Consider the following 27,429-nt stretch of genomic DNA (forward strand, 5'->3'; position numbering starts at 1 on the left):
GTTGATCCAATAAAAGATATTACCTCACCCACCTTGTCTCTCTAATATCCTTGGACCAACATAGTTACAACAACACTTCATACAAATTGCCCTCTGATATTCTCCTTCCCCTTGCCCTGTGACACACAAATTTTGTATGTTTACAGCAGTATTTTCTAACTGACAGTAAAGGAATAGTGAAAGCTACCAATATACTCACTTCAGCCATCCTACACCATGTGTAAAATTTCTCAGAGTTCCAGACAACATGGGATAAATCTTTCAAGTCTTATTCAGGCAAACCTTCCCATTAAAGTCAAGGTAGTTTTGCTTGATTTTAAGGAATGAATAAGGGCTAAAGGATCTGGCCTCATATGAACACTGCGGGACAGATTCTCAGCTGATATAAATTAACATATCTCCATTGGCTTGGATAGAACTATCCCAATTTACATCAGCAGAGAGGGTCTGTCCCAATCAATTAAACTGAAGTTGCTAGGAAGGCGTTTATAATGTGGTTGCATTCACCACCTAGAATAATTTACATCCTGTTGTCAAAATTTCTTTTTTCCATTGTCAAGAAGTATAAAATAACTGAAGGTTAGACTGCAAAGGAAAATAGGCAATAGTGACAGGTCATCAGTCAATTTAATAACATCCTTTACAACCAGTGGTTAAAGGATAAGGTCACTCCTAACTTGATAAACAGAATATAAACCAAGAATCTTTCAACTGACTTAAAAACATTTCCAGCCAACCATGGATGCAAACATGATTAAAAGATTTAAGCATAGACAATAATCTCAGAAACCAAGAAAAACAAGGGGTTCATTCATTCATGGGCAGAAGAAGGAACTCATCCAAACTGACAGTGCCCATAGTAGAATTTTTTTGCTCACAGGATGTTCTTCAGCACTACAAAAATAAGAATCAGTGTGAATGAAAAAAGCAAAGAAATTATCCTTTTAAGACACCTTTTAAAGATATATACAAACCCAATCAAAAAGAAAACTAGGTTGGTCCCAGTCGGATTCTAAATTTCTAGGTGAAACCAATGAAAAAGCAACAGATAGCTTTGAGGGGTTCACACTTACAGCACATAGACAGCAACTGAGATCTACTGACAAAATAATTATGGCACAATACAACATTCCTGTATTTTAGCAAAGAATACCAATATCCCAAAGGCTAGCAACATACATTGTTTTGGACAACAGAAATGGACTGGTCCTTTTTGGCATGGAGTAATTAACAAATGGCTTTAATATTGTAATAACGAGCCTAAGTTATTGCTTATTCAGGCCTACCCTGGAACCTATTAGAGCACTGAATAAAAACAAAGAAAAACACAGCACCCAAAGATCATGTGAATGTTGAATCCTGAGAGCTTTTCCTCTTTCAGTGGAAGCCAATGTCTCTGTGATGGCAGAAGAAAAGACACTACACAATATGATTTAGATATATAGGCAGTATCACACTGGAAAAACAAGGAACTTTTAGTTCTTGAACCATGTTACAGAGGGCTAAATGATACAGTGATTTAATTATTTTACTATTAATCATATTTATTATGGTAGTGTCTAAAGACCAATCCTATTGTACTACACATCATACAAAATACTGCATCACAGACAGGCCCTGCCGCAAAGAACTTGCAGTCTAATTAGACAAGACAGACAGAGGGTCGGGGAAGAGATATAACACACAAGCAGCATGAACAACACAATAGCGGCAAATGTCATGTGAGTTCCATGGTTTGGGGGAGTAGGTTTACTTTGGATAGGATAAGTTAAACAGAAAGAAAAATGTAGAGAATGGGAAGAGCAGCACAAGGCAGGAGAGGATCAGAGGGGCAGGTGTGGAATGGAGCTGAGGTGAAGAAAGTGTGAGGAAGAGGAAGAGAGAGATGGTTGGAGCAAACAGCCAATCACAGTGCAGGACAGAGAAAGTCCAGTCAAAACTGCAGCAGTCTCTTTTTTGGCTGCTTCTGCCCCTACTGGCTGGAGTCTCTGGCTTAATGCTCTGGGTCACCTCTGGCAACCTGTGTCCAAATATGCATTAATCCACAGGTGAAATCACTTTCATGGTCTCAGACAATTCCCTGGTGGACACTGTAATAGGTCAAAAAAACTACATAAAATGGCGCAATTCAGTACATGTGGCAGTATAAGGTCTGGAGAGGCCAACGACTGTGAAAACAGAAGTTGTTTAAGGTAGGAATGAAATACATCGGCAGAGATATACACTGAAGCTTGGGGAATGCCTGGCTTTGCTATTCCATTGATTTCAGTGCTTCCTCTTGTGGTATTAAAAACATTAAATGAAGAAAAGAATGATTAAACTAAAATCAAATGATTCTGTATGTTAAGGCCTTCAATATGCAGAAATGAGATAAATGAATACATTTGTAGCATTTGTCCATATAGCCATAAAGTGAGGAAAAGGCTTATTACATCTTCTCTTTGTGGCCAATTAAATGAAAATCTATGATGGAGCATTGGGACCTAACCTATAATAGAATCCTGCCACTGACTAAAATTATCAAATTGCTGATTCGTTCATCAAGAAGAAGTTGAAAGATGAATTCAAAAGTCAGGTGAAGAGGCAGACAGCAAGAGCTCAGCAATCAACATTTAACAGTGCCTGTATTCTCTAGGCTAAGGGGAGGAAGATGGCAACCTTCACATGATCTGCACAAGATGTGTACATCTAATGGAACAAACCAGCAGACCTCGTTTACATAACAACTGGCTCTCACCGGGATCTATCTTGGCACTCTTTAATATTTATATCAATGACATGCCATTGGCCTAGTCATGGAAATTTGGATATGCAGGTGATCTTGTGCTCACATCCAAGCAAACACTTTCATCCAAGTGGAATGCATGCTCACAGATCTGACAAAACTGGTGGAGTACTACTGGTTATGGAAACTGACTAAAACCTCAAAAAATAGTTGTCTTCACATTCCATCTGAGCAACCATCATGCAAAGAAATACCTCAGTCTCACTAACTGTGACATCAAACTCAAGCATGAGGATTTCCTGAAAGATTTTTGGGTGGTTCTGGCTCACAGCCTCACATACCACCAATATCTGACAAAGACCGCTGCCAAAATAAAGGCTAGGAAAAAATAATCCACAAACTAGTCAGGATCAGCTGCTCACCCATTGTTGGCAACCACCTCGGCACTCATATTCTCAACAGCTTAATATTGTGTATTGACAAGGATAGGTAGTGTACATATGAAACTTTTTAACATGCAATTGAATGCTGCTATGAGAACTCTCACAGGCAGAACTCTCTCCATCCCCTCCAAAGAGAAGCAGCAATAATACAAGAATACTACCATGTGATAATAAACCCAGACTTGCCCATCTATGACAATCTCCAACCCCCCACTCCCCAAGATGCCACTTTAATTTAGAACTCCTTTTGGTTACTAACCAAAGCTCTCAACACCTTTGGACTATCACTAAAAGACAAGTGGTGGAGGCTGTGGGGAAACAACAGGGTCAAGAATCAAGACCTGATTATGGATCCCACAGACCAACCACCCAGATCCACCATGCCACTTAGCATCTGGATCACAACGAATGGCATCAGAACCTAATATGGGTGTTACCATTACCTACTCTACAAGTGGAAAATGAAGAGTAGGCCAATATGCGAATGTGGAGAAGACATCCAAATCATGGAACATCTAGTGAACCGCTGGCCCTCTAAGATCCTTCTCTGGAGGGACAGCCTTGATTCATTCCATGTCACCAGAAACCACAGCGTGAATTACAAGCTTGGACGTCAACCTTTAATGTTGCTTTTCAAGCTGCTATGTGAACAAAGATGACAACAACTTTGGTCATATCATTCAAAATATTTAGTCTTATTGTAAAATAAAATCAGTTTTCAGCAGTGCATGTACAGTCCAGATTATTTCCTCAGTTAAAGTTAGCATTTGTAACTGAAATGTTTCAGATACTTATAACAGTACATGAATGTTCACAAAGACAGGTATTTAGCTGCCTGGAACTCAGCTATATGATTATAGTTCTGAAATTCTGATTTACTGACACTAAAATAGCTTTTTTCCTAAAGTACCACCTCTGAACTGCATCCAAGATTGCCATTTTCTGAACTCTCCAGTCATTTCAGGTCAGTGGGGAAAAAAGGACTAATCATGGGTGCAAGTAGGAAGATTAGAAAGTAACAGCTAACAGATATTTTTAGATAGTTCTGCTTTAAAATCAGCTTAAACCAATTTGAAAGTAGAAAATATCAGACAACACATAGTCACCATAGAAGGGGAAAGAAGGAAGAAATTTAAACACTGAGAACTTCAATTGCCAGGTAAAAGAAAAATGAAAGTGTGTCAGTCCCTTTAGCTGACACAACAAGAGAAGATGACCATATGACTAATACATCCCTCTGAAAGCTGTGATTAGAACCTTACATAGTGACAGCCATAAAGGACAGCTACATCAAGTATCCGTGTCTCTGATCCTGCATTCAGATCCACACAGGTCTCTGCTTGTGTCTGTATGAAGCCCCCCTGATATCAATAGGATTGCACAGGCTTAAGGATTCATCCACATGAATCCAAATGCAGGATGGAAGTCCAAAAGTGCGGTCACAGTGAGAATGATCCTGTCTGGTGCTGAGTGCTCTTAGTTTCCATAGTGGTCAATATTAGATGAGGGCAGTCAGCCTCTCAGGAAGTATACAGAATCTTGCAGGACTGGACCCACTCTAGACGTCCTAAGAAGTGGTGCCCTACAAAATAGTACCGGCAAAAGAGAAAAGAAAGAGTTGACAACAACGCTGGTCTGGATATGATAGAATAAATCAAGGAAACTATATAAAATAGCTAAAGAAAAAATAAATCATAAAATCAAATGGTAATAAACAATTGGGGTAAATCCATAGCTGGTGTAAATCAGCATATCTCTAGTGATGTCACTGTGGCTACATTGATTTACCCCAGCTGAAGATCTGGATCTATGTGTGTTAGTGTGGTTTATTTTTAGAAAAGATATCTAAACATCTTTCCTAAATTATTAATACAGAAAACATGCCTTTCTCTATTCCTTCACATTCTCTTTTCATTTGCCATCTCAATGAAAGGCAAAAGTTTGTTAAAAAATGGAATAGTTGTATAAATTTTAAAAAACGGACAAAGCCACTTATGTTGATTAACTGATTATTTCCCTTGGCCATCTCCAACTCTATTCTCCCTTGCCAGCCTGCATGTGTTCTACTCTGATCTCTGCAAAGAGGTGGGTGATGGTACAGATTTTTGAAAATAAATCAAGACAGTCTGGGACTGATTCTCCTCTGCCCTGGTTTGACGCCAGTTTAATTCTTTTGACTTCAATAACCATCTTTTTACAGCATCTAGCGCAATAAAGTCCTGGTCCACGACTGGGACTCCTAGGCAATACAATAATATAACCAATCATTAATAATCGTAATCATAATCTGCAATGTAAAGCTAGTGGAGTGGAGAATCACGTCTTACATGGTAACTTCTTCTTCCAACTGTGAACCTTTTTATGACAGAGAGAGTTCACTAAAAGTTGTGCAAGAACTTATGGCCTGTTAAAGACAAGTCTCTGTACGAGGAGGAGGGGGCTGCAAAGAGAAATTAAAATCTGACAGTGAAGAAGCAGTAATCTACATTTGTCAAGAATAAATGTTTCCTTTTAACTCATACACTCAATTATCTTTATTGTCATCCATAAAAAAATCAAAACCATAAAAGATACTTAAAGAGATTTAAAGCTGCTAGCCTTAATCTCAATTTCATCAATACTAAATAAGTCATTCTTCACTTCAGCATAATTAAACATGGCAAAAATCATTAAGATGCATTGACAATATTTTTACTTCCTAATATTGTGAACAAGAAAATACATATTATAAGCTTTAGCAAACATCCAATTTTATGTTCACAAATTCTACTTGTTTATATTTTTGCTGAGCCCAATCCTATGCTCACTGCAGTCAAAGGAAAGACTCCCATTGACTTTAGTGGCCATTGAATTAGGTCCCATCATTTAAGAATCCATCGTTATAGCTTCCCAACAGCAAGATCTATTAGGCTGTAGAATATTCTCCCAAGGGAAGTCGTGAAATATTTAAAACTAGACTGGACAAAGCAAATGACGATATAATGTATGGAACAATCATAGAATCATAGGACTGGAAAGGACCTCGAGAGGTCATCTAGTCCAGTCCCCTGCACTCATGGCAGGACTAAGTATTATCTAGACTATCCTTGACTGGTGTTTGTCTAACCTGCTCTTAAAAATATCCAATGTCGGAAATTTCACAACCTCCTTAGGCAATTTATTCCAGTGCTTAACCACCCTGACAGTTAGAAGTTTTTCCTAATGTCCAACTTTTGCAAGTGTTACACTGTTGACTCTTATTTAGCTTGTGATCCACTATGACCCCCTCAGATCCCTTTCTGCAGTATTCCTTCCTGGGGAGTCATTTCCCATTTTGTATGTGTGCAACTGACTGTTCCTCCTAAGTGGTATAATTTGCATTTATCCTTATTGAATTTCATACTACTTGTTTACGACCATTTCTCCACTTTGTCCAGCTCATTTTGAATTTTAATCCTATCCTCCAAAGCACTTGCAACCTCTCCCAGTTTGGTATCATCCACAAACTTTATACGTGTACTCTCTATGCCATTATCTAAATCATTGATGAAGATATTGAACAGAACTGGACAAGAATTGATCCCTTTGGGCTTCCACTTGATATGCCCTTCCAGCTTGACTGTGAACCACTGATAATTACTCTCTGGGAACCATTTTCCAACCAGTTATGCACCCACCTTATAGTAGCTCCATTTAGGTTGTATTTCCCTAGTTTGTTTATAAAGTCAAGTGAGACAGTATCAAAAGCCTTACTAAAGTCAAGATATACCACATCTACCACTTCCCCCTATCCACAAGGCTTGTTATCCTGTCAAAGAAAGCTTTCAGGTTTGTTTGACACAATTTGTTCTTGACAATTCTGTGCTGACTGTTATTTATAATATTATCCTTCATTGGCCTAGATAAATTAACACATCCTTTTCATTATAGTTATTATTTAATTATCCAAATGTGTGCTAGGCACCTCCTGAAACAAAGATAAGACATGATTGCTATCCAGAGAAATTTTGCAAACGAATGATGGACATGATATACGAGGAGGTAATACAATTGAAGAGTTGAGAGAGAGAACAGGAGGCATATTATTGAAGCAAGAGAGCCCAGCATACAGTCTTTGGGTTACCTGAGAGAGAAAATTAAGACAGGGCACCACAGAGCCACCCCAGACCATGAGGAAGCACTCAGGAGACAGCTGGTCCTGCTACAGTGGGGGAGATGGGTAGTTAATAAAAAAACCTCAAATTAGTTCCAAGTTTTGGGACTGTTTGGAAAGAAGGGAAGGAGAATTGCCCTTATGATACTGAAATCTGATCCCTTGTATTTAGTAATATACCAGTTTTCCAGTAATAGTAATCCTATTATGAAAGTTTCCTTTATAATCAGCCTCTTTACAATCATATATATACACAACTGTTTCATTTAATAGCACAACTATCAAGTAGAGAAGTATTACAGTAATATATCAGAAAAAAATTAATGGTCTACACACTGGAGGAAGAGAAGATCTGTTGCCAGGGTGATGACTAATTTATTCAGGAAAAAATTGCAGGTTTTTAAAATTCCTTCTTACCCTTTCATAGAACCAGAGGTTGGCTAGCTTCAGTAGCTACGGCTGCTACAGAAAATATAGAGAATATCCCTTCTATATCTCAAACAGTGATTATACTATCAGAAAGAATTAAACCTCAAATGCTTCATGTCTTTTAAACCTAAAAGGTGTTCTTTACAAACTACTGTGCAAGTTTTTATAGGTGTATGTCCATAACTGAGAGGAAATCTTTACTATCTTTAGAAACTTATGAGCCAGCTAGTTAAATGTTACAGTTATAGGGCCAGATCCAGAGCTGGTATAAATTGGTATAGCTCTGCTGATTACAATGGAGCAATGCTTATTTACACCATCTGGGTATCTGGCACATAATGTTATGACCAACAACAGTGAAATGGCTTTTCATGCCCTTAGCAGCAGGAGACATTTAAAGAGTGACAGTTGTTCCACATTCTGTTGGCAGATTTAGATTTTTGAATATCTATTAATTTGCATAGTGCGTGTTGCCTTACACTATAGCTGCTTGAAAGTGATCTTCTGCACAACAGATCTTACCATCATTTTCTTGAGCTTATTTTTCTGATTTAATTAAGGTATGTATTTGTATTTAGCAGTATATGAATGATACAGGAAATATAGGTGGCAGTACTTACCTATGATCTAAATGATGAATAGAAAGAATAACACCTGAATTTAAATGGGTTTGTTTTAGAGTCACCAAAACTGTGAATTCATATTTATTTCTTAACTTCTGAAAAAAGACTTCAGCTATCTCTGGGGATGCTTTTACATTTCTTGAAGTATCTAAAAAAAAAACAGAAAATCATTGAGAATAGACTCTGGTTTTAAATAGCACTCTAAATCCACAGAGCTTACAAGATAACGAGTTACATATTAGTAGCACAGTGACAAATAGGCAAGAACAGCCATCACATTATGGTCAATAATAGCTTACACACAGCTGTGGACAGCAAAGCCTGTTTTAATGAAAGAGGATATATTTTCTAGGACACAAGGGTTATCCCCTGTTCTTTTTAAGAAAGTGCCTTAGGCTCTCATGGACAGATGGTTCTTTTAATATCTCAGCCAAAGTATGGCACCTCTAACAATGCAGCTCTCCTACACTTTACCACAAAAAGTGTCGACACTTGATATTAGCCTAAGCTGTCTTGTGAGACCTGAACCCTGATCTTATGGCTTCTACAAAAATGAGCTTGCATGGTATCAAAGGACAATTAATTTTGTTTTAAAAAAGCAGCTCTTTACAGAAGGTTTACTCAATTCAAAAGTTTTACTATCAATGGATTAAAACACAACTTTCGAAACCTTTCAATATAAAATTTGTAAAGATCACCAAAATTAGTGTTGGGCATTTTGCTGATGTACACACACGAGTGTATGCTTGCCAGAGACTAACTGTAAAAATGAAATTGTTAAGAATCCAAACGCAAACAACAACAATACAGTGTGGAGTAGATCTTCATTCTAATTTGCACATAATGTTAGCAGAGTACAAAGAGCCCACCTTTGAGTCCCACAGAGCCAAATTTATAGAACAAGATGTCACACGATCAAAATGAAGAAACAATTCCCAAGTTTTTCATAGTGCATTATACTAGGAAAATATTTAAGATATGTATTTTATATAAAGAATGAATTCATCAGAGTGTGCAATCAACCATGTCAAATCTAAGTCAGTTCATAAGCTTCCTGTCTTTGCATTTTGACCAACCAGCACTAATGCAATGACATCAGCAGTAGACAATCAACTGGAATGTAAATACTGACTTCTCAGTTGGCAATACTGGAAGCTTACAACAAGCTTACTTCATTATTCTGGAAACACGTTTTTAAGGTTTAAGAGGTACCTATAAAAGTTGTACTCTGCATCCCTAAGCAAACATGTTTATTCTTTTGAAAATAAATATTTCGTAAATGTGGATAGAGGAGATGCAGAAATTTATAACCCACAGAAATCGGAGGCAAACTTATCCAGGTTTTTACACCAGGGCTAAAATTTGGTCCATTTTTCTTTAACCTGGTGGATCCAAGAGACACAAACTTTCCTTTAAAATGCCTTTTTTATGATTTCTTGTCTTTTCTATTGTGACTTACATAACACCCTGTATGTAGCAGACGTCCATGGTATTTTAATGAAACTATCAATAAATTATGAAGCAACTCAAATGAAATTACATCAAAATGTTCATTTTTAGCCATGGGACACTAGCAGAATGGAGTGACATAGGTTTGCATGCTACAAGATAGTTTAACTGCATTAACAGTTTCTAGCAATATAAACAATTTATTTCCAACAGCTAGAGAGGGGAAAAGGAAAGACACACATGGGAAATTTTCTCCATCCACTATCACGAATTCTTAATGCACACAAAATTCCTACTGAATGCACTGGGAGTGGAGGGTACACACGAAATGCAGAATAAGACCGAAGAACTAAAAACAAAATCCCAGCCTAAGGTTAAATCAACAAAATTATCTATTAAGATGCAGAAAAACACAAGCAAGGAGAGTTTTCAGAAGGGGAAAGCATCCACCACCTTATCTGCAGTTAATGGCAGTTGTGATTCTCAGAAGCTCTGACAGTCAGGCCAGTGTTTTTTATGCTTAGGGGTCCATTATTTTAGCATTAACATTGCAAATATATTCCAATCAGGACCAGGGCCTATTTAGTGCCACACGCCATACAGACACATTTTGTTTTGTGTTTCTAATGCCGAGCACAATGGGATCCTGGTCCACAACTGGAGTTCCTAGCCAATACAAATAATAAAGAAGAATCTCTGACCTGAAAAGCTTACAAGAAGTCTCAAAGTAGTGGAGTAACCTGCAACTCAGTGTGGGTGGCAGAAGCAAGCAAAACCTGAGTGAGTTCAGACCAGAGAATAATTGTTCTATTAACCTGGAGTGGATGGAAATTTTCTTTGGTATCTAAATTTAATTTATAAACTAACTGTAGTAATGCTGATCGTCTCTTGCCACTAGCACTTCTATAGACTTCCTGCAAAGTTTATGGGCCTGGTTTTGCTTACTGGAAATTTTGCTATTGATTTCAATGGAAGTATGATCAGTCATTCTAAATCTGAATTGATATTTTTGTATATAATAATAAGGTATAGAACAACATGCAAATCCTAATATGATGCCTGCGAAGTCCAATATTAACTATGGTTGACTGACAGTGTTCCAGGCCTTCTCGTATTGCTCTGTTTTAGACAGGGGTTGCACTCCGGTCTATTGTTGCATCGCAATGTTTGAATGCACAATAACTAGTAAAATCTATTAGTGTAAATTGGCATTATACACATAAATACTTCATGCAGGGAGGGAAGAATAGTCTATTCAGTGGACATGGAGGCCAGAAACTGACTCACTAAACTGCACATTATATTGATTTCACCAATATTTTTCTTTCTTTTAATACAAGTTTTGTTTTTTGAATTTCAAAAAAAAAAAAAACTTGTATTAAAAGAAAGAAAAATATTGGTGAAATCAATATAATGTGCACATTAGAAGAGAATATATTATGGATGGGGAAACATATTTTGAGACCAAAACTCTAAGTGTTATATGTGCACATTTATACACACAACTGATTGCCTCCACACATGTGTCCACAACTCCCATTGGGGACACAAGAAGCTGCACACACCCATTGCTCCAGATGATCAGGCCTTTTGTCAATAAACAAACCATGGGCACTGAGTGTAACCGCCTGTTCCCATGCTCTGACCACATGCCCTTCCACCCTGGATGTGCAACCTATGTTGGGAGGATGAGGCACAGAGCACATATAACCAGCTCTATGCCAACCAGTGGGGGAATCCTCAGTTGCCTATTTAAGGCAGAGGTACTACTCCTCTGTGTGCTGCCCAAGTAGGGCAAAGGGACTCTAGTGTGAGTCAGTTTCTGGCCTCCTTTTATTTGCAAAACATGATTCAGGCACATTACTGAACAAGAGTTACACTCAGCCTCTATAGGCTTTCATAACAGCTTTGTACCTGAATCTCAAATACTGGCAAAGGAATTCTCCTTTGGACCTCTGTGCTATTGCACACTTTTTGACCATATTAGGACACTCTGAATCCCAACGTGTTAAAGTGACAAAAATCAAGTTTCACTCCCAGAATATGAAACTGCCAATCTCCTGGTCACCAAACACCATTACTCCAGGCAGGTCTGTTTGTGCTGATTGCACTGGAGAAACTGCCAGTTCTTTTAAAAGTAATATATAAGTAATGAAGTCTTACAAAACACAGTGTAGGCTTAGTAGTGCAGGGGTCAAAAAGGACTGCCTTTCCATGGACGATATAACAAAATTGGTCAGTAGAGTTTTCATAGTGTTCCTAAGGGAGACAGGATATTAGACCAATTGGACCAGTGCTCTAATAGAATAAGGCAAATCTTTTATTTAGATTACTCTTAAAATGTGAAAGTCATTACTTGATAGATTACTTTGTCAGGTATCAAAATGAACTGTGTACCAACATTTATTGAATAAGACAGGTAAATTTTTATGAATTAATGAAAACCCCATATTATTTGACCTTTTCAGACATGTTCACAATCCCCAAATGTCTTAGAGCAGTTGTTTTCAACCCATAGTCCACAGACCCCCGGATGTCCACAGACTATGTCTAAGATCTCCAAAAGGGTCCATATCTCCATTCAAAAATGTTTAGGTATCTGCAAATGAAGAAGTTTTAAAACCACTGTCCATTGAAAACCACATAAGAATGAACTCTCTGATGTAATCCAGATTAATAATTTGTGATGTCATGTAATTTACATAGGAGAATTATGATGCACACATTTTTAGTGTAGTTCACAAAAATCTACTTAAAGCAGAGGTATAACTTATTGGAGTCTAGGGCCCCAAAGTATGTAAACTGTAAGAGCTATCCGTTTGTATGAGAAAATTACTTCCGATAGAGATACCTGAATAGAGGCTTAACTTTATTATAATACTACAAATGCATTTGAGAGATTTGGACCCCTCATAATAACACATATGGATTTATGAATTGTTAACACTCAGTTTTCAATTTCTACAAGAATAAACTCTATAGTGACAATGGGGGGGGAGGAAGGATTCAATTTCATAGTCTGGTACATGTCTCAGATTGTTCCATTTAGTGGCTACAGCATGAAAATATCCTGTAATAAGGGTAACAATGCCCATAGAGAAAGATCTATTACTAGAGTTGAGACAGCCCAGTTGTCAAAAGTACCAAAAAATGATGCAGTTAGCAGAGACTTTTTTTAAAATACGCAATATTAATCCTGGTCAATAAGGATGCCAATTAATTAACTGTATAGGTAGTTTAATGCCTTTTCCCCACAAATCACATGCAATATAAAGATGGGACCAAGTACCATATTACTGTTATGGCCCAATCCTGCAAGGTGCTGAGCAGCCTTAACTCCCACTGAAGACAAATGTTAATGAAAATGAAGGACTCTATTCTTCACAGGGGGTTCTCAGAGTCTCTAAGGATCAGGCCCATGAGATGTGGAGATGCTATTTTCTGTTCTATAACTGAAGTATTGAAGTCCAGCTGACCAACTCTCAGTAATGCCAATAAACTGCATACAAAATATTTAAGGACTAATAACCTTCTGCAGATGCTTCCTTGGCTAAAATAAAAATAGATAATTATTACAATAAATAGTTAGCTGCACCTAACAGATGGTATGTCTTCAATTGTTTGGGGGGGTTGTTTTTTTTTCCTGTTTGGAGCTAAACTTACATTATGCACCTCACTGCTGAAATAGAATTCTTGCAAAAAAGTCCTTTAAGGAACATTTGCTAATGAATCAAGCTCTGTATTTTCAGTGTAATGTGCATATAATCAGCTTTTAATAGCGATAAATCAATTCTGCACCTAAGTGAAAATTTGCTGAACTATCTGAATTAAATTCTAGTAGCTTGTAAGAGAAGGAGGAGGGCTGCAAAGTATAACAGTACAGAGAATGTAGTAATGCTAGTTTGATTTTGTACCATTTGTCAGTGCTTGGTAGAATCTGTAACATAAGCATATATTCACATTGTGTCATTTCTTCTTCTCATTACAGTCTTTGACTAAGAACACTTTGACCGAGGATTTTTAATCCTTCCGTCTGCAAAGGACACAGGTATCCAGCACTACCTTTACTTTCCATAGTTCTTTAACCTAAGTAGCTGATTTGCAGGGTCAGGTTCTTTTGGTAAATGAGATAGAATGGCAAGCCAATCAACATGCAGAATCTTTACAAGGTTGAAATAACAGCACACACTCTCAAGTGTAATACTGTGCATTCAAATTCATGAATCTCATTCCTGTATCAATGATTGTAATGAAACCTGAAAATGGAATAAAATGAACCAACTTGTATTACAATAAAAGACTGAAATATTATGATGCTCATTTGATTCTGCAGTGGGAATGCTTTATTTTTTAAAAACTTGAATTTTTATTTGAATTGATGCACAAGATTCTAATTTGTAATACAGCATGAGCTACCAGTCTTTTACAATTTTTCCTTCCCCCTCTATCCTCTCCTATCCTCCACTAATATATTCCCAAATGTCTGGCATGTAACAATGTGTCATACAGAAAGGCAAAAACTAAGGAGGGAGTAATTTTTTCAAAAACACTTGAGCCTAATTTAGTTCTTCAAAACCAAAGCCAGGGGAATTTCAGCTCAAAAACCTATTTCATCTACAAGTAAGGGATTTGGAAAACTGGTTCCAGTTTTATCCCATCTGTAATATATTAATGTACTAATATACATTATAGTATACTAATATACTAATCCTGGAACAATTTTTGAAAGAGAAAGTAGTTAAGGATATAGAGGTGAATGGTAATTGGGTTAAAATACAACATGGTTTTACAAAAGGTAGATCATGTCAGACCAACCTGATCTCCTTCTTTGAGAAGAAAACTGATTTTTTTAGACAAAGAAAATGCACTAGATCTGTTCTACCTGGATTTCAGTAAGGTATTCAATATGGTTCCACACAGGAAATTATTAGTTAAATTGGAGAGGATAGGGATTAATGAGAATTGAAAGATGAATAAGGAACTGGTTAAGGGGAGACTACAATAGTTCATACTGAAAGGTGAATTGTTCAGCTGGAGGGAGGCTACTAGTAGGGTTCCTCAGGGATCAATCTTGGGACCAATCTTATTTCACATTTTTATTACTGACCTTGGCACAAAAAGTGGGAGTGTGATAAAATTTGCGGATGACATAAAGTTGGGAAATATTGCCAATATGGAGGAGGACAAGAATATCATAAAAGAAGATCTGGAGGACCTTGAAAACTGGAGTAATAGAAATGGGATGAGATTTAATTGTGCAAAGTTCAAGGTCATGCACTTAGGGATTAACAATAAGAATTTTTGCTATAAACTGGTTACGTATCAGTTGGAAGTGGCAGAGGAAGAGAAAGACCTGGTTGTATTGGTTGATCACAGGATCACTATGAACCACAAATGTGATGCAACTGTGAAGAAAGGCTAATGCAGTCCCATCAGGCGAGTTATTTCCAGTAGAAACAGGGAAGTGTTAGTACCATCATACAAGGCTCTGGTGAGACCTTACCTGGAATACTGTGTGCAATGCTAGTCTCCCATGTTTAAGAAAGATTATTCAAACTGGAACGGGTGCCAGGAAGGGTTATTAGGATGACCTGGGGAATGGAAAACCTACCTTATGAGATGAGACTCAAATAGCTTGGCTTGTTAAATCTAACCAAACGAAGGCTGAGGGGAGATAGGTTTGCTCTCTATAAATACATCAGAGGGATAAATACCAGGGAGGGAGAGGAATTATTTAAGTTAAGCACCCATGTGGACACAAGAAGAAATGGATATAAACTGGCCACCTTTCAAGTTTAGCCTTGAAATTACGTTAATGTTTCTAACCATCAGAGGAATGAAGTTCTGGACGGGAAACAGTGGGGGCAAAAAACCTAACTGGCTTCAAGACTGATCTGGATAAGTTTATGGAGGGGATGGTATGATGAGACTGCCTGCAATGGCATGTAGCTGACCTGCAACTGCTAGCAGCAAATATCTCTAGTGGCTGCTGATGGGACACTAAATAGGCAGGGCTCTGAATTACTACAGAGAATTCTTTCCGAAATATCTGGCTGGTGGGTCTTGCTGACATGCTCAGGGTCTAACCAACTGCCATATTTGAGGGGGGAAGGAATTTTCCCCTAGGTGAGATTGGCAGAGAACCTGAGGGGGTTTCACCTTCCTCTGCATATTGGGGCACGGGTCACTTGCAGGTTTAAACTAGTCTAAATGGTGGATTCTCTGTAACTTGAAGTCTTTAAATCATAATTTCAGGATGTCAGTAACTCAGCCAGAGGTTAGGGGTCTATATCAGGACTGAATGAGTGAGGTTCTGTAGGCTGCAATGTGCAGGAGGTCAGACTAGATGATCATGATGGTCCCACCTGACTTTAAAGTCTATGAGCCTAATACATATAGTATGACTTTTTGACGCTGTCATAGGTCTCACCCGCACTCTGAACTTTAGGGTACAGATGTGGGGACCTGCATGAACACCTCTAAGCTTACCTACCAGCTTAGATTTGGTCTCGCTGCCACCATCCAGATTTCTGAGTTATCTGGAAAACTCTGTCTTCCCCCCAAAAAACCTTTCCCTCGCTGGGTAGCCTTGAGAGATTCCTCCACCAAGTCCCTGGTGAACACTGATCCAAATCCCTTGGATCTTAAAACAAGGAAGAATTACTACTTCCTCCTCCCTTCTCCCTCCCTGGTGAGTCTAGATCCAATTCCCTTGGATCTAAAAAACAAGGAAGAATTACTCCTTCCCCACCCTATTTCCCCCCCCAACAATCCCTGGTGAGTCCAGATCCAATTCCCTTGGATCTAAAAAACAGGGAAAAAATTAATCAGGTTCTTAAAAAGAAGGCTTTTAATTAAAGAAAAGAAAGATAAAAGAAAAAAAACCTCTGGGAGACAGCATACAAGCTGATCTCACAGCCAACAGATTTAAAACACAGGATGTTCCCCTGGACAGAAACGTTAGTACACACAAGAATACCCAAATTTGATTACTCCCCTAATTGCACAAAGACAAGTTACAAAAGAAAATACACATAAACCTATTTATTCCTTTCTAAAACTTACTACTCTGATAAGAGGCTGGTTCCTTGATCTTTCTCACTCCGGCTGAAACTGAAACTGACTCTAAACAAAGGAAACTTCCCTCCTTCCTTTTGAAACATCTGCTTCCCCCATTGGTTCCTCTAGTCAGGTGTCAGCTAGATTAGGTGAACTTCTTAACCCTTTGCAGGTAAAAGAGGCATTAACCCTTAACTATCTGTTTATGACAGATGCCATTAAAGTCAATGGCAAAACTCCCATTTACTTCAATGGGACTAGGATTTCATTCTGTTTCAAAAGCGTCCGCTGATTTTGATTGCCTCCATTTTTAACCAGAGACACATAAGTCAAAATTTAGGCATCAATAACAGAAAAAAATTAAAAAGAGAGCAAAACTAAATGAACAAAGTGAATTGAAACCAAATCATTACATCCGATAAAAGCAAGGGGGAAATTTCAGTTTGTTATGCAGCAACTGGTGAAGTTCCAATCATCCTTGCTTTGCAGCTCTCTAGTCTGAATGTCAATCAAGTTCTTGATGTGTAGGCCAGAAAGGGATATCTTCTCATTTAAAATAACTTCACTTTACTCTGATACTTGTAGGTAAAACTTGATGGTCTACATTTGGAAAAAAATATCCACTTATGCTGCATATGTAAAACCTGACAACTGCACACCTAAAATGGGTCACATTGTATACACTAACCTTTTCTACAATTGGCACTTCTCAACAGAAGCTACTGTGTGCATAAAACCAATCTGGGCACACTGAGAGAATGGACATCGCTTTAGGGCTGCAATGTAGGTTTGTGAATTAAAAAAAAACCAGAATTAAGCACCTAACTTGCATGCCTAACCTGAGTAATTTGTATTTGCATAAGTATTCATGATTTCTTTCAAAGCTCTCTGTATGTAAAGGTTTCTTTTCTGTTGCCTGGGGACTGACAATTATAGCTTGATTTATTAGTTTTCCTGTTTATTAATTTTATACATAGTTTAAGAGACAAATTGTCAACTGTGACACAACAAAAGAATAAAAAACACTAGATAATATAGTACAATATGATAGTTGACTGAGAACAACCACCCAGCCTTGGGACAACAAGCAGTTACAGTTCCTCAGGACAGGGTTTGCAAACCTGAGACTGTCCTGGGCAAATTAGAGCTGTTGGTACATTAGGCATTCAATGTTAATCAATAATAGTGTTTCATATCTATGCTGGAGCACGCTGCAAAACAGGTGATGAAATACTAGAGTGAGAATGACTATGCAGTGTTCAGTCTCTGAACATGCCCACCGTAAACTAGATTTTTCCAGAAGCCTGATGAAAGTCATGCTAAGCTGAGGGTTTGTGTGGCGCCTTTCATCAAACCGGATTCCTGAATGTGTACTTAAAATAACCATCCTTAGCATTTTTTTGAGCCTGCAAAACGATTTTTCAGCTCCTACACCTTGAAATGTACTGAGTCCTCTCAACCATGATCGTGCCTCAGGGCTAGTCTTACGATTTTGGATGGGGTCACTTAAATGACTCTTTGGAGCATATCTGTATTAAACTAATTCTTTTTTATACATGTCGAAAGGTGCATCTGTTTCTCTACCCCTAGTCACCTGCTTCAGAAGTGAAGGCCAACTGATTTTGAGCAGTTGCCAGCATTTAAACAGCCATTGCCAGAGATAATTCCCGAAGTAAATTGCAGGTCGGGGAATGCTGTGCGCTTTCTAGTGAACTTTAGCATATACACTGCACTGCCTCTGTCTGGTCTCTACATATTATTATCATCCTCATTTTAGAAATGGGGAAACACAGGCTGAAAGGTTAATTGTCTTGGCTCAGGCCACAAAAAGAGTACATTTAAGTGTCAGGATTAGTATTAAAGAGTCCTCTGTTCCCCCATTTCAGGTGTAATACAGTACCAGACCACAGACCACACTGTGATTACTTAGCAGGGGTGGCTCCAGGCCCCAGCACGCCAAGTGCGTGCTTGGGGCGGCAAGCTGTGGGGGGTGCTCTGCCAGTGCCGCGAGGGCGGCAGGCAGGCTGCCTTCGGCGGCTTGCCTGCAGAGGGTCTGCTGGTCCCGCAGCTTCGGAGTACCTCCCACAGGCACGCCTGCAGGAGGTCCGCCGAAGCCGCGGGACCAGCGGATCCTCCGCAGGCAAGCCGTCAAAGGCAACCTGCCTGACGTGCTTGGGGCAGCAAAATGCCTTGAGCCACCCCTGTTACTTAGATACCCTCGTCCTTTGGACAAACATCACTTTGATGTGAGAAGAGTTTACACTGGTGGGGCTACAGCTTAGAGCCACTTGCAGCATGTGAGACAGCCTATCTATCCCATACAACTGCAAATTGGCTTTCATTCTCTCAGAAAAACAAAGGATTCATTGTCAAACCCCAGTGGTCCCCTCCCTCAGGGAGTCCCCAGGGAAGGCAGATCAGCAGTGTATGTGGCTAACCCTGTTGCAAGCATCGGAAAGCATTTCGGAGAGGATCAAAAGTGTGTGAATGGAGAATGGAAGATTCCCTTGCAGGAGTACGAGAGGCCAAGAGGGATGGGAGGAAGAAAGAAAAAAGTAGAAAACGGATTAACTTGGCACTTTAGCTAGTTCCGTGTGAAGATAAGGTGCTGGCCCCGGCCCAAGGTTATGGGCTCAACAAGAAATCTACAGACGAGAAATCTACAGCTGCTCAGTCATGAGAAGAGGAGAACTAAGTGGAGCAAAGCTGCAAAGAGAGCAGCAAAAACAGAGCAAATGAGGTGGCAATGGTGAAGGCCAACAGAAGGGAAACCAAATTCTCCGGAGTCAGTGTGTTTTGGGCAGCCAAGAAGGCCACAGCAAGCCTATTGGGACTGGTACTGTCATAAACAGATAGCTAAGGGTTAATGTCTCTTTCACCTATAAAAGGGTAACAAACAGTAACCTGAAACACCTGACCAGAGGACCAATCAGGAAACAAGACTTTTTCAAACCTGGGTGGAGGGAAGTTTTGGGTGTGAGTTTGTTGTTCTTTGTCTTGGTTCAGTGACCCTCTCGGCTCTGAGAATGATTTTTCTATCTCCTGGCTTTCTAATCTTCTGTTTCCAAGTTGTAAGTACAAGGATAGTAAGACAATAGGTTTATATTGTTTTCTTTTGTATTTACATGTGTGTAGTTGCTGGAATGTTTTAAATTGTATTCTTTTTGGATAAGGCTGTTTATTCATTTTTTTCCTTTAAGCAATTGACCCTGTATATTGTCACCTTAATACAGAGACTATTTTTAATGTCTTTTTCTTTCTTTTTTATATAAAGCTTTCTTTTTAAGACCTGTTGGAGTTTTTCTTTAGTGGGGACTCCAGGGAATTGAGTCTGCAGCTCACCAGGGAATTGGTGGGAGGAAGAAGTCAGGGGAAAATCTCTTTGTGTTAGATTTACTAAGCCTGACTTTGCATACCCTCTGGGTGAGGGGGAAGAGAGATTAGATCTCTCGGTACTTGTGTATCCAGGACTGGAAGCAGGGAATCTCCTAGGGTCGTCCAGGGAGGGAAGCCTGGGAGAAAGTAACAAGGAAACAAGGGGAGGGGGATATTTCCCTTTGTTGTAAGACTCAAGGCATCTGAGTCTGGGGGTCCCCTAGGGAAGGTTTTGGGGAAACCACAGTGAGCTAGGCACTGTATAATTCCTAGCTGGTGGCAGCAATTACCAGGTCCAAGCTGGTAACTAAGCTTGGAGGTTTTCATGCTAACACCCATATTTTGGACGCTAAGGTCCAGATCTGGGAAGAAATGTTATGACATGGTGGCAGAGCGGTGGGATAAAGATCGAATCCAGAAGCCAGTAGGAATATTATATTTTTCTTTTCTCTGCTAGGGGCTTTTAAGCAGAGAGGGTTTGGTTTTAAAAGGAACCAGAGAAATTTTTTTTTCTGTTCTCTCCTGGCAGTAGCTTGCATATTAAGCAAGGAACTACCAAGCTGTGATTAAGGGTCTTTTGTTATACCATAGCACTCTGATTGAGAGTTAAGTACCCAGCACAACACACATGCAAATAAAGTGGTTTTTCTGGTTTACTTTACCTTTAAAAGATTAGCTAGAAAAAAAAAGGCACTGTTGCTAGGCAAACCCCAGGAGACAACAGAGCTAGCAGTTCAGACAATAAACACCGGAGGGCACCCCAACACAAGAAAATAGGAGCCATGACTTCTAAGGCAAAAATGGTGGCCAAGGAACAAATCAAAGACGCAGAGCACAGGTGAGATATGGAAAAAAAACTACAAGAGATGGAGCTGAGAGAAAGAGAAAAAGAGGCTACCCACAGGAGAGAGTTGGAACTCCTGAGGGAAACCCACTGGCAGGCCCAGGAATTAGAAAAGGCTAAGCAACAAAACACAGCCAATCCTAACAACCCTTCGCCAATACTTGTTCCACAACACAGGAAATTTCCCACCTACAAGGCAGGTGATGACTCTGAGGCCTTCTTGGAAAATTTTGAAAGAGCCTGTCTTGGGTACAGCATCCCTGAAGACCAGTACATGGTGGAATTGAGGCCACAGCTCAGTGGACCCTTAGCAGAGGTTGCGGTTGAAATGCCAAAGGACAGAATGAACGATTATAAACATTTTCAAACCAAGGCCAGATACAGAATGGGGATAACCCAGGATCATGTGAGGTATGCCAAAGAGTGGGAAAGCCCCAAGACCAGGTCAAGGCCCCTCTCCAGCCACTCCCCATATTTGAGGTCCCATTTCAGCGAGTAGTTGTGGATATTCTGGGTCCTTTCCCAAAAAAGACGCCCAGAGGAAAGCAGTACGTACTGACTTTCGTGGACTTTGCTACCTGATGGCCGGAAGCAGTAGCTCTAGGCAACACCAGGGCTAACGCTATGTGTCAGGCCCTAACAGACATTTTTGCCAGGGTAGGTTGGCCCTCCGACATCCTTACAGATTCAGGATCTAATTTCCTGGCAGGGACCATGCAAAAACTGTGGAAAACTCATGGGGTGAACCACTTGGTTGCCACCCTGTACCACCATCAAACCAATGGCCTGGTCGAAAGGTTTAATGGAACTTTGGGGGCCAGGATACGTAAATTCATCAACGAACACTCCAGTAATTGGGACCTAGTGTTGCAGCAGTTGCTTTTTGCCTACAGGGCTGTACCACATCCCAGTTTAGGGTTTTCACCGTTTGAACTTGTGTATGGTCACGAGGTTAAGGGGCCATTACAGTTGGTGAAGCAGCAATGGGAGGGGTTTACACCTTCTCCAGGGACTAATATTCTGGACTTTGTAAGCAACCTACAAAACACCCTCCGACACGCTTTAGCGCTTGCTAAAGAAAACCTAAAAAATGCTCAGGAAGAGCAAAAGGCCTGGTATGACAAACATACCAGAGAACGTTCCTTCAAGGTAGGAGACCAGGTTATGGTCTTAAAGGCGCAACAGGCCCATAAGATGGAAGCATCATGGGAAGGGCCATTCACGGTCCAAGAGCGCCTGGGAACTGTGAACTACCTCATAGCATTTCCCAATTCCTCACTAAAGCCCAGAGTGTACCATGTTAATTCTCTCAAGCCTTTCTATTCCAGAGACTTACAGGTTTGTCAGTTTATAGTCCAGGGAGATGATGCTGAGTGGCCTGAAGGTGTCTACTACGACGGGAAAAAAGACGGTGGCGTGGAAGAGGTGAACCTCTCCACAACCCTGGAACGTCTGCTGCGGCAACAAATCAAGGAGCTGTGCACTAGCTTCGCCCCATTGTTCTCAGCCACCCCAGGATGGACTGAACGGGCATACCACTCCATTGACACAGGTAATGCTCACCCAATTAGAACACCACCCTACCGGGTGTCTCCTCATGCCCAATCTGCTATAGAACGGGAGATCCAGGACATGCTACAGATGGGTATAATACGCTCATCTACCAATGCATGGGCACCTCCAGTGGTTCTGGTACCCAAACCAGATGGGGAAATACACTTTTGCGTGGACTACCATAAGCTAAATGCGGTAACTCGTCCAATTGGACGACTATCCAATGCCACGCACCGATGAGCTATTGGAGAAGTTGGGACGTGCCCAATTCATATCTGCAATTGACTTAACCAAGGGGTACTGGCAAGTACCACTAGACGAACCTGCCAAGGAAAGGTCAGCATTCATCACCCATGCGGGAGTGTATGAATTTAATGTCCTTCCTTTCGGGCTTTGAAATGCACCCGCCACCTTCCAGAGCCTGGTAGATGGTCTACTAGCAGGACTGGGAGAATATGCAGTTGCCTACCTCGATGATGTGGCCATTTTTTCAGACTCCTGGCCTGAACACCTACTACACCTGGAAAAGGTCTTTGAGCGCATCAGGCAGGCCGGACTAACTGTTAAGGCCAAAAAGTGTCAAATAGGCCAAAACAGAGTGACTTACCTGGGACACCAGGTGGGTTGAGGAACCATAAACCCCCTACAGGCCAAGGTGGAGGCTATCCAAAAGTGGCCTGTCCCAAAGTCAAAGAAACAGGTCCAATCCTTCTTAGGCTTGGCCGGCTATTACAGGCGATTTGTACCACACTACAGCCAAATCGCTGCCCCACTGACCAACCTGACCAAAAAGACCCAGCCGAATGCAGTTAAGTGGACTGATGAGTGTCAAAAGGCCTTTACCCAACTTAAGGCGACGCTCATGTCTGACCCTGTGCTCAGGGCCCCGGACTTTGACAAGCCATTCCTAGTAACCACGGATGCATCTGAGCGTGGTATAGGAGCAGTTCTCATGCAGGAAGCAACGGATCACAACTTCCATCCTGTCGTGTTTCTCAGCAAGAAACTGTTTGAGAGGGAAAGTCACTGGTCAGTCAGTGAAAAGGAATGCTATGCCACTGTGTACGCCCTGGAAAAGCTACGCCCATATGTTTGGGGACGGCGGTTCCAGCTACAAACTGACCATGCTGCGCTAAAGTGGCTTCATACTGCCAAGGGGAACAACAAGAAACTTTTTGTTGGAGTTTAGCTCTCCAAGATTTTGATTTTGAAATTCAGCACATCTCAGGAGCTTCTAACAAAGTAGCTGATGCACTCTCTCGTGAAAGTTTCCCAAAATCCAATAGTTAAAAAGTGTTCTTAAAATGTAAAAGCCTGTTAGTTATATACTTAGTGGTATATGTAAAGGTGCATGTGTTGTATTAATCTGTCTATTTTAAAGTTCTAGGAAGAAATCGCCGCCAGTGAGGTTCCCCACTGTCTGCAATTTGGGGGGCGTGTCATAAACAGATAGCTAAGGGTTAATGTCTCTTTCACCTATAAAAGGGTTAACAAACAGTAACCTGAAACACCTGACCAGAGGACCAATCAGGAAACAAGACTTTTTCAAATCTGGGTGGAGGGAAGTTTTGGGTGTGAGTTTGTTGTTCTTTGTCTTGGTTCAGTGACCCTCTCGGCTCTGAGAATGATTTTTCTATCTCCTGGCTTTCTAATCTTCTGTTTCCAAGTTGTAAGTACAAGGATAGTAAGACAATAGGTTTATATTGTTTTCTTTTGTATTTACATGTGTGTAGTTGCTGGAATGTTTTAAATTGTATTCTTTTTGGATAAGGTTGTTTATTCAATTTTTTCCTTTAAGCAATTGACCCTGTATATTGTCACCTTAATACAGAGACTATTTTTAATGTCTTTTTCTTTCTTTTTTATATAAAGCTTTCTTTTTAAGACCTGTTGGAGTTTTTCTTTAGTGGGGACTCCAGGGAATTGAGTCTGCAGCTCACCAGGGAATTGGTGGGAGGAAGAAGTCAGGGGAAAAATCTCTTTGTGTTAGATTTACTAAGCCTGACTTTGCATACCCTTTGGGTGAGGGGGAAGAGAGATTAGATCTCTCGGTACTTGTGTATCCAGGACTGGAAGCAGGGAATCTCCTAGGGTCGTCCAGGGAGGGGAGCCTGGGAGGAAGAACAAGGAAACAAGGGGTGGGGGTTATTTCCCTTTGTTGTAAGACTCAAGGCATCTGAGTCTGGGGGTCCCCTCGGGAAGGTTTTGGGGAAACCACAGTGAGCTAGGCACTGTATAATTCCTAGCTGGTGGCAGCAATTACCAGGTCCAAGCTGGTAACTAAGCTTGGAGGTTTTCATGCTAACACCCATATTTTGGACGCTAAGGTCCAGATCTGGGAAGAAATGTTATGAGAGGTACAAAGAGCACCAGGCACAGAGGGTCCTGGACGACACCCTCAGAGGAATCCAGGACTTAAAAACCCTCCTGAGAGCTGGAGCAATTTGAAGATTACAGCAGATTCTTGGATGACCTGGGCCCAGGGCAAGAACTCCCATCCACCCTTCCCCCTCTTCTTCTTATGTTACACCCAGACCTGGCCGGTTTTGGGTAGTGTTTGTGTGAGTATGAAAGTGGGTTAGGGCTAGGGGTGCTAATGCTTTCTTTCTTCCCCTGAGTGACTGGGAGTGTTCCCAGCACTCTCTGCTGTATTTTATTAATAAAGCTTTAAAATTTAGGCACTTGGTATGCCTCATCATCTCCTCCCCAGAAAAGATCCTGTGGCCCAGCCTGATCAACTATGGCCCAGGCAGATTGGTAATGAAAATCTGTCACATCATGATATGTCTGTATTAGGGCTCTTAAGTGATTTAAAAAATTAATCACGATTCACTGCACTATTAAATAATAACAGAATAGCTTTTATTTAAATATTTTTGGTTGTTTTCTACATTTTCAAATATATTGATTTCAATTACCACACAGAATACAAAGTGTACCGTGCTCACTTTATATTTATTTTTTATTACAAATATTTGCACTGTAAAAAACAAAAGATATAGTATTTTCAATTCACCTAAGACAACTACTGTAGTGCAATCTCTTTATCATGAAAGTTGAACTTACAAATGTAGAATTATATACAAAAAATAACTGCACTCAAAAAAAAACATATGTAAAACTTTAGAGCCTACAAATCTACTCAGTCCTACTTCTTGTTCAGCCAATCGCTAAGACTAACAAGTTTGTCTACATTTGCAGGAGATAATGCTGCCCACAATGTCATCTGAAAGCGAGAACAGATCCTCTGGAATGGTGGCTAAAGCATGAAAGGGCATACGAATGTTTAGCATATCTGGCATGTAAATACCTTGCAATGCTGCCTACAAAAGTGCCATGTGAATGCCTGTTCTCATTTTCAGGTGACACTGTAAATGTAAACAAACATTTTCTTAGCAACTGGCTGAACAAGAAGTAGGACTGAGTGGAGTTGGCTCTAAAGTTTATATAGTTTTGTTTTTGAGTGCAATTATGTAACAAAAAACACTACATTTTTAAGTTTTATATATATATATATATAAACAGAATGGAACATCCAACCCTAGTGACTGATTTACTGCAGGATATTTTCATATATACACTTTCAAGGCTCTTTGCAAGTAAAAAGATGAGAAACATATTTTTAGAAAAAGGTCAAAACTGTGATTGTCCTTTATATTTCTAAGTTTCCAGAATAGAAGTAGGTGGCTTTGGCTTCCAGGGCTCTAAAGACTGACTATGCTTAATGGACATTACAGACATCAACCCTCCACACTTTTATTGCAACTACTAAATCCTACCTAAGAGTCAAAGGAAATAAAGACTCAGTCAACATACACTGGCACCTAGTGCCCAAACTGTATGGACTCCTGTATGCTGTGATTCTTAATGAACACAACAAACAACTAGTATGCAAGTGCGGGGATTACAATCTTACTGAAGTACAATCGGGGCAAAATAGTATATTTAAGTTTGTACAGTGATACAATCTTTCACTGTAGCTATGCCATAGATAGCTCAATATTTTGCTGCTGCAAATACATGTTCAATCTATATGCTAAAACCCTCATGAACATTGTTTTCAGAGTTCTGTTCTATTCTATTCATGTTTTATGCTATGCCATCTCTAGCCTTCCATTAAGACTAGCATCTTTCAAGAGTTGCTGGTTGGGTACAAAATCCACTTTTCTAAAGTCATGTTACACAGCTGTCTCCCAGCTCCTCAGGTTCACCAAACAGACTAAAGAGGTGCAATGCCAAACCAAAAAAGACATTTTTGAATTACAGGAGTACAAAACAACATTTGAAACCACTTTCTATTTTTTATCTGCAAATCTATACATTAAAAATGGCTATAATGATTTTTTTTCAAGTTTAATAAAAATAAACATATTCCCAGGCTGAACCTTAATCATGTCATGTTAGCAACAAATTTGTTTGTTATTTTCAGAACTATTATAATCACCAGATAAGCGTTTATAATGGAAAAGCAATGTAACTAGTACTACCTCTAACCGAAGAGTGCCACGATAATATTGGAGCCCCCCTCACATCATATTAAGTCTATTTTTTCTAGGACAAAACCATTACATACAATAGCGATGGGCATATTAGCGTATCATAGAGCTTGAGATAAAGCTAAAAAGGGATTTAGATAAAACAGATGGACCTGGAGAAGTGACAAGGACTCACTTTCAGATCAGGGCACTGAAATATTTTCTAGTGCTTCATCACATACAGAACTTTCCCTTGAGTTTTTAACATGACAGGATTGGCTGCTGTGCTGAATTTGAAACCTGAGAGATATTGAAACATGA

At 39.8% G+C, this 27,429-nt stretch overlaps 1 protein-coding gene across 2 annotated transcripts in view; it reads right to left on the reverse strand.

The window, feature by feature from the left end:
• The window catches only part of NELL2 (neural EGFL like 2), a 264,640-nt gene that overhangs the window by 225,851 nt on the left and 11,360 nt on the right, over positions 1-27,429 (reverse strand). For both annotated transcript variants that reach the window (XM_050936133.1, XM_050936132.1), the window contains exon 3: positions 8,350-8,500. In XM_050936133.1, coding sequence (XP_050792090.1) covers positions 8,350-8,500 — 151 coding nt within the window. The remainder of the gene's footprint in view (positions 1-8,349; positions 8,501-27,429) is intronic.

Source organism: Gopherus flavomarginatus, chromosome 1, assembly GCF_025201925.1.
Source record: "Gopherus flavomarginatus isolate rGopFla2 chromosome 1, rGopFla2.mat.asm, whole genome shotgun sequence".
NCBI classification, from domain to species: domain Eukaryota; kingdom Metazoa; phylum Chordata; order Testudines; family Testudinidae; genus Gopherus; species Gopherus flavomarginatus.